The following is a 12,622-nucleotide window of genomic DNA, read 5'->3' as shown; positions in this document are numbered from 1 at the left end:
ATGGCAATTGTATCGCATTAAGCCGTGAAAAAATCATTCAGCCGTCCAGGATTAAAAGGTCATCAATGAAAACAATAATTCTTGTTGTGAAACACTGGTTAACAGTAAAAGAACTGACAGCTTTCTCAATAACTCACTATTCTTACCCGGAATCCACGGAAAAAAACCTCGAAAGCCACCCCCACCCCCTCGAAAATTGCCTCCTTTTGGACCCCCCTCCTCTCAGAATTTTCGTTGCCTTCCGTGGGGAGGGTATGGATATTTTCTTGAACTACACAATTCCAATTCGACCAGGAGATTTAGACGAAGAACCGCTACGTGGATGTTTGTTTGTTAATTTTTATATATTTGTCTATTTATTAACGCTATGGCAAAAATGGGCAATTTACGTATCAACCTCGACAAAGGTGTGACATGAACCAAAAACATAACAATTACCGTGCCAGAACAGGTCCACCCTGATTTCAGATTTTACGTTCCCACGAAAGATGCGTACTGAACAGTGAGTTCGAAATAGAAGACAAAGAGTGGGCGTTATCAATGCCTTTCTGTAATAAGTAGACTGTTTATTTTTGCAGGTCGTTAATCATTTGACTCTGGTGGTATCTGAGAACTCTTTAGATTACGAAACCATCGACACATACACAGTTAACGTGAGTAAACTACAAATAACCGTTTTCTTAATTTTGTCTATATGTAACACTGTTACAAATACTTTTTGTCCAAAGGAATTTACTTTTTCCAAGGTATAAGGGAAATTAATATACTACAAAACATACTCAAGTGTGAGCTTGACGTTAACTTTAACACAAGTAAAATAACATAAATTTCTATACATATTCTGATCAATGGACTGGTTTTTTTATGGGCTACTGAAGTACCATTTGCAGTTTGCCTCATTGTCAAAAAGGCGTGGAGAAATCCTTGACTCATTGACTCAAATCCATGATTACCCCTGAGTCCAAAAATAGTTCAAACCTAAGTTCTCTTTCACTTCATTTATACTGTTTAAGATGAATCGATGTGGTCTTCATTTACCTGACACTTGAATTTTCTCTCTTAGGTTACGTGTACTGAGGTCTTGTCCAATCCCCTCTCCGTCTCTGCAGTGTTCTTTATCAATGTCCTTGATGTAAACGAGGCTCCTTACAATCTGACCATCTCGTCCCAGTCTGTGAGCGAGAACCAAGTTACTGGTTACTTCGTGGGCATGCTCAGTGTTCTCGATCCTGATTTACCGGTAGGCAACTGATGTACACGGCTTTCTCACTGAACCGCTTTCGCACTAACTTTGGGGAAAAGCTCAGCATTAGAGAGCTTTAGATTCTGAGGCGAGGACGACTACGAGTACGAGATTTTCTCAGGAGCTGGACTAAGTATTGCTCGCGCGTGAGCCAACGTCATTTTGGCCGGAAAACGTGATAACCGTCGTCATTCCATTACCAGTTTTAGCGAGAATGTCGTAGTGGCGGGAACAGTTATCAAATTTTAGAAGTTTAATCATTTTGCAACCGGGAAGGAGCTAGACCCTCTCCAATAAAAATAGCCGCAGTAATTTTTCAGGTGAAAAAAAGTACTATGAAGCTTTCCGGGTTGAATATTTTTCAAGAATACGCGAAAAAACTTAAAGTTAAATCTCGTACTAGTAGTCGTCCTCGTCCTCAAATCTAAAGCTCTCTAGTAGCTGGAGCATCTGGACTACTAACCAGAAGGTCAAAGGTTCGACTCCTGTCTGGAGTACTCGGATTTTTTCTTACAAGCCTCCTGGGTTACAGAATCAGTGGATAAACATCTTTCGCAATTCTGATGTGGATACGAGATTAAAAAAACACCGAAACGCTGCCTAAGGAGATTCCAGGTTGTACCTTTTGGTTCCTTTTTTGAACGCCCTTCATCTGCTATGGTCAGAAACGATTTGGCTTGGTGTGAAAATGCACGTGACGATGTGTAGGCCTTTCGCGCATGTCTCCACTTTTTTCGAGTTTCGCGTCTTTCTCTTGTTAGAGGTGTAAAAATGGCGACTGTTTCGCAGCGCTACATTTTCACCCGGGTTCGCTGGATTTAAAGCCTATTCATTTTTCCTCAGAATAGCCCATTTTACAGTTACAGGTTACGAGGCTAGAGTTGACCTTGTTTTAATACACTTTTTCCTACTTTATTTTGTAAATCATGCTCTCCTTATGCAAACTGACATTCTTTAAGCATAATCTCTATTAGAAAAGGAAAGAGGTTTGTATCAAAACAAGGCCAACCTCAGCCTCACGTTGACTCAAAAGCTAGGAAACTAAGCCTCTCCCTTTAAATGGTAACTTTCTTTCTCTTCTTTATTTAGACCAGCGGTTTTGCCAGTATATCTCTGGCCTTGAAAGATCAATCACCAGGCCCAGATGTCTTTCAATTAATAAACAGCAGTCTGGTGACTACAAGGATGCTCGATTTTGAGAATCAAAGCACGTACACGATGACAGTTGTTGCAACGGACAGCGGTAACCCACCTCTCAATACCAACCTATCTTTCACGATCCAGGTATGGCTGAATGATTATTCCTAAGCCACAACGATATGGTGTTGGGATCTACAAATTATAGTTTTTCAATATTTTGAGTACTACTCCTAAGGCTTTCGACAGAGGAGTTATGAGATTTGATTTTGACGAAAGACTTGTGCTCAAAACAGTGGCTCTTTAAAACCGTATTTACCTTAATTGAATATCAGTTCAATTATATCTTATCTGATTTTTTGGGAGCTCACTTATCTACCAACGCATACCATAATTACTTTCAGAGCTTTACCCGTTAGAATCCAGCTTCTTAGAAGTATAAGGAAAAATAAACACAATATGGAGCAAAAAAACTTAGGGCTTTTGGGACTACCGACTGCTAACTTTGAAGTCGTTCTCCGGGCGTAAATTTCATACGCTCATTTACTTCTGTTGCTTATTTGCACGTGAAGTCATGGCGGCCATATTGGTGAACAAGAACAAAAAGCATCTCTCTCCGCTGGGAACCAAACTCCATTTACCTGTAACATTCGAAAAAAACAATCATTGTATTGACCACCAACATGGCCGCCTTGTCACGGGCTTGCAAACCAACAATAGAACTAGTGCGATTATAGAACCGTTCGGCTGGGAAAGAAATGACGAGCATCAACGCTTCGCCAAAACATACTGATACCTCTTTCATTTGCAGATCATGGTGTTCCTCTAATTGTAAACAAATTCATGATGAAAGTAGCGACAGAACTGATCAGGGAAGACCAGGGTTGGCTGAAAACGGCTTCCTGTCTCTTTACCCCATCCCCAGTGTTCATCACCGGGGCTTTCTTTTCATCAGAATTCGCCTATCGCTCAAAAAATAAAAAGATAAAAAAGCGGTTGAATAAAGAGGTCTCATTCTCTTGCAGAAAAGAGAATGATAGTATTCAATGTGTGGTGCAAAGCGTTTGTACCTTTTAATTGTGGGAATAGAATCCCTTTGTTGCTACCTTCATTGTCAATATGCTTCATTACGGCAGAAAGCTTATTGTGACATATTACGTGTCTTCTATTCTGGTGATATTCAAGGGAGTGTTCAAATTATAAAGGTAACTTTGATTTCATTTTAGGTAATTGACACAAATGACCGGCCCACCGGAGTAAGTCTTTTGTCAGACGGAATCTACGAAAATGCTACCACTGGAGCAGTTGTTGGCGTATTGCTGGCTCAAGATCAAGATGTCAATCAAAGTCATTTCTTTACTGTCAAAGATACAGGTAAGTAAGGGGCAGACCATTTGACTTTTTAGGGGGGGTATGGGTGATTTTGTTTGGGTAAGAACTTTTTCTCAGACCTCTGGTGATAGAGTTTTTTTTCCCTGACATACAATGTAAGATTTTTTTTCAGCAGTATACACCAGGAAAGATATTTTTTCATTGTAGGAATTACTTCCCCAGGTATTTTCTTACAAGGCTTTTTTTTTCCTGGGAATCAGTCTGCGGGATATTTTTTTCTGAAATGACGCATACACGCATACCACCTACCTCCTCCCCCCCCCCCTCCCCCACCCCCCATCCCCGCTCAAAAGTCAAATAGTCGGCCCCTAAGCGTTATACACACTTTAACAACCATTTAAAATTGAACAAACATTTTTGGATCAGTTAATGAATCCATATCACTTATGCACAACAAGCTTATACTAAGGAAGCTCTGGAAGTCTCTGGTGAACGCAAAAATTGATTCTTGCTTTTTTTCAGACTGGTTTACTGTCAGAGGAAACAACTTGCTGTTGAGCAACTTTTCATTAGATTATGAAGCAACACCAGAAATTAATGTAACCATTGAGGCTACTGATAACGGCTCCCCTCCATACTCCAAAGAGGTTTGTTTCAATGCTTTCTTGTAAGTGACCTTTAACTTTTAAACAAACGTTATTTCTTGCCCTGTTAAGGGCCGATACTGACTGCATTCACTTACCTGCTTGTCGTCTATCCACCCTTATACACTGCTAACAGTCCCGATTAATTTCTCATAGTGGAGTCCAAATGGACGCTGTGATTGCCCTGCTAACAGGCCCCTTTGAGTGTAGTTCACCCAGGCATAACAATTATACAGAGTAACAAAGTAAACCTCGTTGAGGAAGGGCTGTGCTCGTTCGGACAAGAGCTAACGTTTTTTGTTGTAACTATCTTGCAAATGAATCCTCCCTAAGACTTTGGATCTAGGAGCCATGTAAGTCTCTATGTTGTTCTGCATATTATGTTATTTAAAAAATTCAGATAAATCTATTAACTTTCCAATACAGGACGTTGTGAGTATCAAAGTTCTCGACAGCAACGATCGGCCGTCAGAAATAATCTTAAACTCGTCCCTCTCGATACCCAATAATGTGACGTACACAGTTGTGATTGCCGAGAACAGCCCGACTGGAACCTCGCTGACAAATCTGAGCGTCGTCGATGAGGATGTAGGGCAGCAACATCGCTGTATGCTTCTCGAAGGAGGAAATAACTTTTACATCAGCTCCCTCTCAAGGTCGTCCTCAGAGATTCGTGTCAAGCAAGGGGCTAACTTGGACTATGAAAGTCTCATGGGGACTCCATTACAACGTATGTATCGTTCTGTATAAGTTCATAATTTTGTAAGAAAGCTGCCGGCAGCTTCCGCTAACGTTGAACCAACGTTGTTCCCAGGATCGGGTTAGGGGCTGGAACTTAGTAATTGTTATACAGTCGAACCTCAAGTCTATGATATGTGACCACCTCCCATAAGCGACCGCCTATCCAAAACACCTAACTTTCCCCAGTGAAATCACTACAGTTGAAACCTCTCGTAAGTGATCACTGAACCTTAGCGTATTGGGTGGTCGCTCACGGGAGGTTTGACTATAACTGGCTGATAACTAAGACTCGGTTAACAATCAGGAAGCTTGAAAAGCAATAAACGAGGCAAAGTGTTTAGTAACTGATGGTTGTAGATTCTAAGTGATTTTATAAACAGACATACAGATTTTATAAACAGACATGAAATCTCTCCTAACGGACACTCTTATAAGCGGATCACAGCTCTGTTTACGGTCACCTTTACAAACCCCCTTTTTCTCAACTCCCAAACGAACTCTGTATTTTTACATTCCCGTAAGCGCCTCAACTCCTGTTATGGACACCTTTTTCCCGTCTCGAGGGTGTCCCGCGCTCACGAGAGCTTCCACTGTAGTTCAGCTTAATAGTCTTGATTCGAACTCACGACAAACTGAATTTTGGTGTTCTATCAAACAGTTACTGTCAACTGTGTTGACAATGGAAATCCTCCATATTCCATTCAACGAAGTTTCAGCGTTCAAGTTTCTGATGTCAACGAGGCGCCGTTCGACCTTCGCTTTTATGGTGCTACGGTCATACAGGAAAATGTGCAGGTCGGTTACATCGTAGGAAATGTCACGTGCAAGGATCCTGATATTGGGCAGAAGCACATCTTTACAGTCATTGGCAATTACTCGTCTGTTTTCCAGGTAAAAATGCATTTTGTTGTTGTTGTTGGTTTTTCTTTCAGAATGAGTAGTAGGAGTAAAGTTAAAGAAGTAGTGAAGTAGTAAGTAGTTAAGAAATATCGCGCACTCTGATTGGTTGATGCTTTATGAGAGTATAAAAACATTCTGGTGACACTCTCGTTCGCTTTGAAAATAAGATGAAACTACTATGGACATCAATAAACAGTTTGTTTTGAAAATTAGAATGAAATGCGTGGGGAATTTAACGGATTCTTTATCATAAAACAAATGTGGAAGCCTTACCCGTGCTCCGTAGTGTTGTAAAGCACTTGAGAAGCGTCTGAGAGCACTCAAGAAGTAGGGAGAAACACTCGACTACGTTTCGTGTTTCCCCCTACACTTCTTTCGTGCTCTAACTGCTTCCTGCGTGCTTTACAACAGAACAGAGCACAGTTGAGGAGGCTTCTTTATTTGTTAAACCATGAACAGTGCCGAAGGAAAACTACATGGATAATCGATATCAATCGAAGCCAATAGGCCGATACCACCCGAGCCAATATGTAGGCTGTTTTCACAATGAAGTCACACTATCATACTACGGCTGTCAGAATGCTTCAGCAGTTTGTTGCCTTGTGGAAATCAAGAGCTACTTGTATTGTTGTTTAAAGTTCCCTGAGGTTACTTAATTTGTATCAGAAAGGAAAAACGAAACGTATTAACGTAGTAGTGACAATATCGTTAAAATGTCGGACCTTTTACGATGCGTGTTACCAAAATTTGACTATAGAACTGACCGAATTAACAAACTGCTACTATCGTTTGAGGGAATGAGCCATTACAAAAGAAATTAGTCCATTTTTATAGTGAACTATTCTGTAACTAGCGTGGAATGCTGGCGGCACTTTTGTAGACATATCGCTCCTTCAATAGATTGGTTTCCGATGAAGGACTGAAACTCAACAAAAGATATATTTGAAGCCTGAGAAAACAGCCGACATTTCGCGACGCCACCTTTTGTTACCCCGCGAAATGACGTCTGAGGAACGAGCGCAGAAATTCCATATTAATGACGTGTTACTACCAAGATGTGGGTATAGTGCTTCTGATTGGTTAAGGCAAATTTCCCTTGCGGCACGACCAATCGGAAGCTAGTGACACGTCATTAGTATGGAATCTCTGCAGTCGTTCCTCAGACGTCAGTTGGCGGGAAAACCAATGGTGGCATCGCGAAATGTCGGTTGTTTTCTCATGTTAAAGGAAAAGTTCATTCCAAAATAACAGTTTTGTTCTTTCGCCGACCAAAAGATTATACAAAGGTTGGTTACTCACCTAAATTTCAGCTTCCAAAGAGCTTTCCAACCCTATGAAATTCTCGTCTAAAGTAGCCTGAAATTCGAGATCTGGGACCGCCGTCTTGGAGAACTCCTAGCAGCATGTTGACGAGTACGTGACGTCAATGCGCTGAATCTGAGTTTGGCAGAAAGATTAAATCACTCAACACTTCTTTTTTCTTCGTTTCGGATTGTGTTTTTTGTGGACATAACTTCATGTGCAGCTCCGAAACGAAGAAACAAGAAGTTGTGAGTGATTTGACAAACTTAGGTTGAGGGCGTTGCCGTCACAAACTCGTCACCAGGCTACTAAGAGTTCTCCAAGATGGCGGCACCCAGATCTCGAATTCCGGGCTTCTTTAGACTAGGATTTCATAGGGTTGGAAAGCCCTTTGGAAGTCGTAATTTCGGTGAGTAACCTACCTTGGTATAATCGTTTTGTTGGCGAAAAGAAAAAATCCTGCCATTTTGGAATGAACCTCGCCTTCAGTCCTTCATCGGAAACCTGACTTTGATCCGCATTTGAGTGACAATCGTATTCAAGGGGTTAAAAATTAAGATTTTAACACTTAGGAAAGTAAGAACAACATACATTCTCAATTCTTTTTTGGAATGAATTTTTTTCAGGTGAACAACAGTGGAGACCAGCTCTATGTTATAAATTCATCATTCTTAGATTATGAGGCTTTACATGTGCCTGCAGTGCTGATGGTCAAAATTCAAGCTACAGATGTACCAGTGGAACAAACAGGACCTCCACTTCACGTCATTAGTGACGTCAATATCAGTATTGTTGACGTCAATGAACCACCAACTGACATCCGATTAATTCCTGATAATATTTCCATTCCAGAAAACGTTTCGATCGGTTACTGTATCGCGCAGATCACATGCAGTAACCCTGAACGCAGCCAAAAAATAAATTATACACTTCTGCATCATCAGAACACGTTTGCTATCAAAGATTCCTGTGACGACAATTCTTCTGTAGTCAATGACGCAAAAGGGGACCTGCCCTACCTGACAGTTAAGTCGCATCTCAGTTATAACCACTACCGTATCTATGAGGTTCTTATTGAAGCGGAAGATAATGGAATTCCCCCGCTATCGTTTAACGGCACCGTTGACGTCAACGTGACAAAAATTGACCCTTGTTGGTCATTTCCGTGTCAAGAGAATTCCAAGTGCAAACGCGTTGATTGGCAAAATTACACGTGTCCATGCAACGTGGGATACTCGGGTGACGGTCGTGTCAACTGTTCTGAAATAGATGAGTGTCTGTCGAGCCCGTGCGGCAAAGGCACGTGTCATGATTACGTGAATTATTACAACTGCACGTGCCCCAGGGGATATCATAACGGAACGAGTTGTTCGAATATGATTAACTTCTGCCTGTCGAACCCTTGTCAAAACAACGCTACATGTCTGATGTACTTAAATGGATACAACTGCAGCTGTGTGCTTGGTTTTACAGGTCTTCATTGTGAAACAAATATAGATGATTGTGCGAGTGAGCCTTGTGCGGAGGGGGTTTGCGTAGATGGAATCAACCAATTTACTTGCAACTGCAGCGGCTCTGGGTTTTTTGGGACGCGATGCCAAAGAAAACCTGGTGTTTGTTTAGAAGAGTCGTGCCAAGATCAAGAAATTTGCGTCCCACCAAACGCGCTAAAATATAACTCTTTTTATTGTATATCCGTTGACAACATTGTCTCGTTGAGTTTCCCTGAAGGAGTGGATACTGCAGACCAGCAGTGGCAGCTGCAACTTGAGAATTTCACAGGGGCACTCACATTTCCCATGACGGAGGTAGCAAATGATCAGTACGATTCTACAGATGTCAATGCAGAAGACATTTATATTATTAGTCCAAAACTGGAACGCGCCTCCAAAGCTAAAAGAAGCGCACCAGTTGAGAGCAATACGGTGGACTTTGTCATTCTTGTCAAAGCAGACAATAAACTTGTGGGCGTTCCAAAGAAGACTGTTCTGTGCAGTATTAACAATACTTGCAGTGCATCCGCGATGGAAGAATCCCCAGATAATTTTAACTACCAGATTTGTGAGGCTACCGCTCGGAGAGTTGATTATTTAGGTATTTCAAGCTGCGTTGCTCAAGAAGCTGAGGACTCGCCCTTAACGGACAACAACCATTTCATGAGTAAACGCATGTATTATGTTATCGGAGGAACCGGGGGTCTCCTATTCATTGTACTTGCGGTATCGCTGCTACTCTGCCGAAGGAATAGCCTAACCGCAAAGGAGCGCAGACTCATCAGAAGCCAGCGGTTAAGAGACAACACTGACGACGAAACGTACACTGATGTAATGTACAGGCATCATATGGCCAATCAGGAAGGGGAACCTGCGGCAATAAACCCGATATATGGCATCACTGAAGAGGAAGCGAACATCACTATGCTGGACAACCCAATCTACCAGGAACCTGGTCGAAAATATGGCACACCCAGCGTGAAGCGATCTGAATCGACAACTGGATTTGAAAATCCAATGTACTCCCGATTCAGGCCAGGAAAGGAGGAAGAAGAAGAAGAAGAGGACGATTTCAAAGAGGAAAAGGATGGTGCTAAGCCACCCACCGGTTTTGCCAATCCCATGTTTTCACTTTACAGACAGGTAGGACTATTTTTCTCGTTTGCTTTGAATGTGATCACAATAAAGGTTATACAGTAACACATTTTTACAAACAGATCTCTTTTAACGGACACCTCACACAGGCGCTCCCTAAAAGACACTTCCTTTTGACTCTCATATAATAGTGATAATGATATACATAACAATAATAATAATGATAATAATAATAATAATAATAATAATAATAATAATGATAATAATAATATTAATATTGTTATTAATAATAATGCAGTCAAACCTCGCTTTATGGACACTTGCTCATTATTACGGGCAGTTTTCTTTGTCCCTGGGGAAAGATAACCCGTACATTTTCTCTAAATTCAACCCGCTAAATACGGACACTTTCAATGGCCCCCACTGTGCGTATTTACGGGATTTGTCTGTAATAATAATAGTGATAATAATAATGATGATGATGGTGGTGGTGGTGGTGTGAACAGGGCATTAGCTAAATAAATCACGTGCTTTAAAAATTATTTCCGTGCTTGCCAACAGCAAAAGACGGAAGCTGGCGCAAGTGGGGACGGGAATACGCTCTATGCTGTACCGGTCAAGCAGGAAAAACAAGCTGACAAAACCACCGGAGCACCGACGTATGAGACGCCAAAGAAAAAAGAGAAACCTTTCAATGAAGAACCACAAGTTGTTGAAGCATGCGGTTTCTTCAATCCTCTTTACCAGACCCGAACGCAAGTGGAAGAATTTACGGACATCACCAGTATTTTTGCTCCACGCAGACCTCAATCAGAGAAAAAGCTTGACAAGGAACTGCCTGGAGAAAGTGACTGTTGAGATGAGGGCTCGGATTTATAATGAGTAGGTTACAAATAATAAGAGATCTAGGTACTAGTTGCACCATCTCTGCGGTCTGGTCAGTATGTCTGCGCATCAAATGTCACCGTTGACGGCGGTCAGAGGAGAAAAAAAATTTCAAAAAAACGGTAAAGTACTATAAAGCTAAGGATGCCATTTTAATTGGTCTCTTCCGTTCCTTATACTTGCGAAACAGTTTGACAGTTTGCTAGGAAAATTTTTAGTGTTGAAGAAATTAATCAAAGGATTTATGCGGGCGTAGAGAATTTTTCTCTGGGATTAAGAAAATCCTCTGTTTTAATTTGAGAAAAGATATTTTTACACGTACCGTTGCCAATATTTCCACTTCATGGTGAATGGAACGCTACTTAATAACAAGAATATCTCCTTAGACCCATTTTAGCTGTAGCTTTTTTAGACTCGGCCGAAAGTGACGGCAATGATTATTTGGACTCGTCCGCACGGCATAGATAACACTTCCGGTCCTGTGTTTGTTTCGCGACTGTGCTTTAATAGACGATTTATGACCGCTTTCGCGAGCACAAGAGCGACAAAACTATCACTTATCAACAAATATCAACTCCGTCTTCATGTCTGTGAGGTTTTTCGTTGTTTTTACTGTAGCAGCCACCATAAAGCGCAGTTCGCAACACAAACAGAGGATGGTATACCTGTGTTACGTACAGACCGCCGAGATGGTGTGCACAGCGAGGAGTTCTCGCTATCTCTCGCTTTTGGCAATTGTTTTAGTCTTAGTTTAAACGCTTGTTTTGTTCTTTTTTGGAATTGTTAGCTAGTGTTAGTTTCCTTGGGTGACGGCACACACTGACAACACAGAAAACAGTATCATCTGAAGAGTAGAATTTTATGTTCGTTTGACTCATAAGGCACCTTTTTTATTTTTTTACTTATTATTTACGTTACATAGGACGATTCTCTTTCTCTGGAGGGAAATACAAAGAAAGCAAAGAGAATTACAGATAATTGAATTAATGAAATTTAATTGTTAATTTTAGAGACACGTTCGTCGTCTTTGAATTTTGCCCTGCCCTGATCCATTCATAATTACATGTAATTCAAGGCATAACGAAATTATCTCTAAAAGTATCACGAATAAGAGTGGAGATTTACACTAAGATATTTCGCAAATTCCCAGGATACGCGCACATTCGAAAATTAATTCAAGGGCTTATTTTTGCATTCTTGTCGTTTTTAGATAAATTTTCGGACACTTGATTTCCTGAGATACTATGAATTTCAGTCGCGACTACAAAAGCTGTTTGATAAAAACAGCCCAATCAAGCATCTTAAGATACTCGACTATTAAACCTTGACTTGTGACTGAGGTTTAAGTTAAAATGATTTAATGAGGATTTGCATAGGAATGCAACGAGTTGGTTCATAAAATTAAATATTGCAATGTTGTCCCCCGGTACTTAAGATTAGGAAACCTGTACAGTAAGAGCTGGTTCGAATTTCGTTTCTGAGGTGGGTTTTCTAGTCTAATGAATTTTCAATAAATTCCGCGAAAAAATCGGGAACTTTTCATTAGCAAATCATGATACTTAATACAGTACCTTTGTTGATATACGGGCAGCTTTATTAAATATATTGTATATATTTTTGCTAATTTTTAAATCAATAAATCTCCTTTTAAAAGCAAAGGCAGTGTTTTACTTTACCCAGGCTGTAAAGACCGTCGGCTACGGTTTTCGCGGCCTGACTTCATATTAGCAGTTTATGCTTGGATTGTGATGTTTTAGCGTGTTATAAAAAACCTACGGTATATCATCTTTAAAACCTCCAGAGCGTGGTCCAGATGTACAAACGTGAACCTCAAACCGTAGCCTGCGTAG

General features: G+C 40.8%; 1 protein-coding gene across 1 annotated transcript in view; it reads left to right on the top strand.

Annotated features, from left to right (window-relative positions):
* LOC140939033 (cadherin-23-like) overlaps positions 1–12,419 on the top strand; it is a 55,054-nt gene extending 42,635 nt beyond the window's left edge. The window contains exons 26-34 of the mRNA XM_073388589.1: positions 579–653; positions 1,064–1,240; positions 2,333–2,527; positions 3,607–3,754; positions 4,235–4,359; positions 4,783–5,086; positions 5,756–5,988; positions 7,926–9,935; positions 10,449–12,419. Coding sequence (XP_073244690.1) covers positions 579–653; positions 1,064–1,240; positions 2,333–2,527; positions 3,607–3,754; positions 4,235–4,359; positions 4,783–5,086; positions 5,756–5,988; positions 7,926–9,935; positions 10,449–10,745 — 3,564 coding nt within the window. The 3' untranslated portion in view covers positions 10,746–12,419. The remainder of the gene's footprint in view (positions 1–578; positions 654–1,063; positions 1,241–2,332; positions 2,528–3,606; positions 3,755–4,234; positions 4,360–4,782; positions 5,087–5,755; positions 5,989–7,925; positions 9,936–10,448) is intronic.
* The last annotated feature ends 203 nt before the right edge of the window (positions 12,420–12,622 follow it).

Source organism: Porites lutea, chromosome 5 (genome assembly GCF_958299795.1).
Source record: "Porites lutea chromosome 5, jaPorLute2.1, whole genome shotgun sequence".
NCBI lineage: Eukaryota > Metazoa > Cnidaria > Anthozoa > Scleractinia > Poritidae > Porites > Porites lutea.
This window is presented reverse-complemented; position numbering and strand designations above follow the sequence as displayed.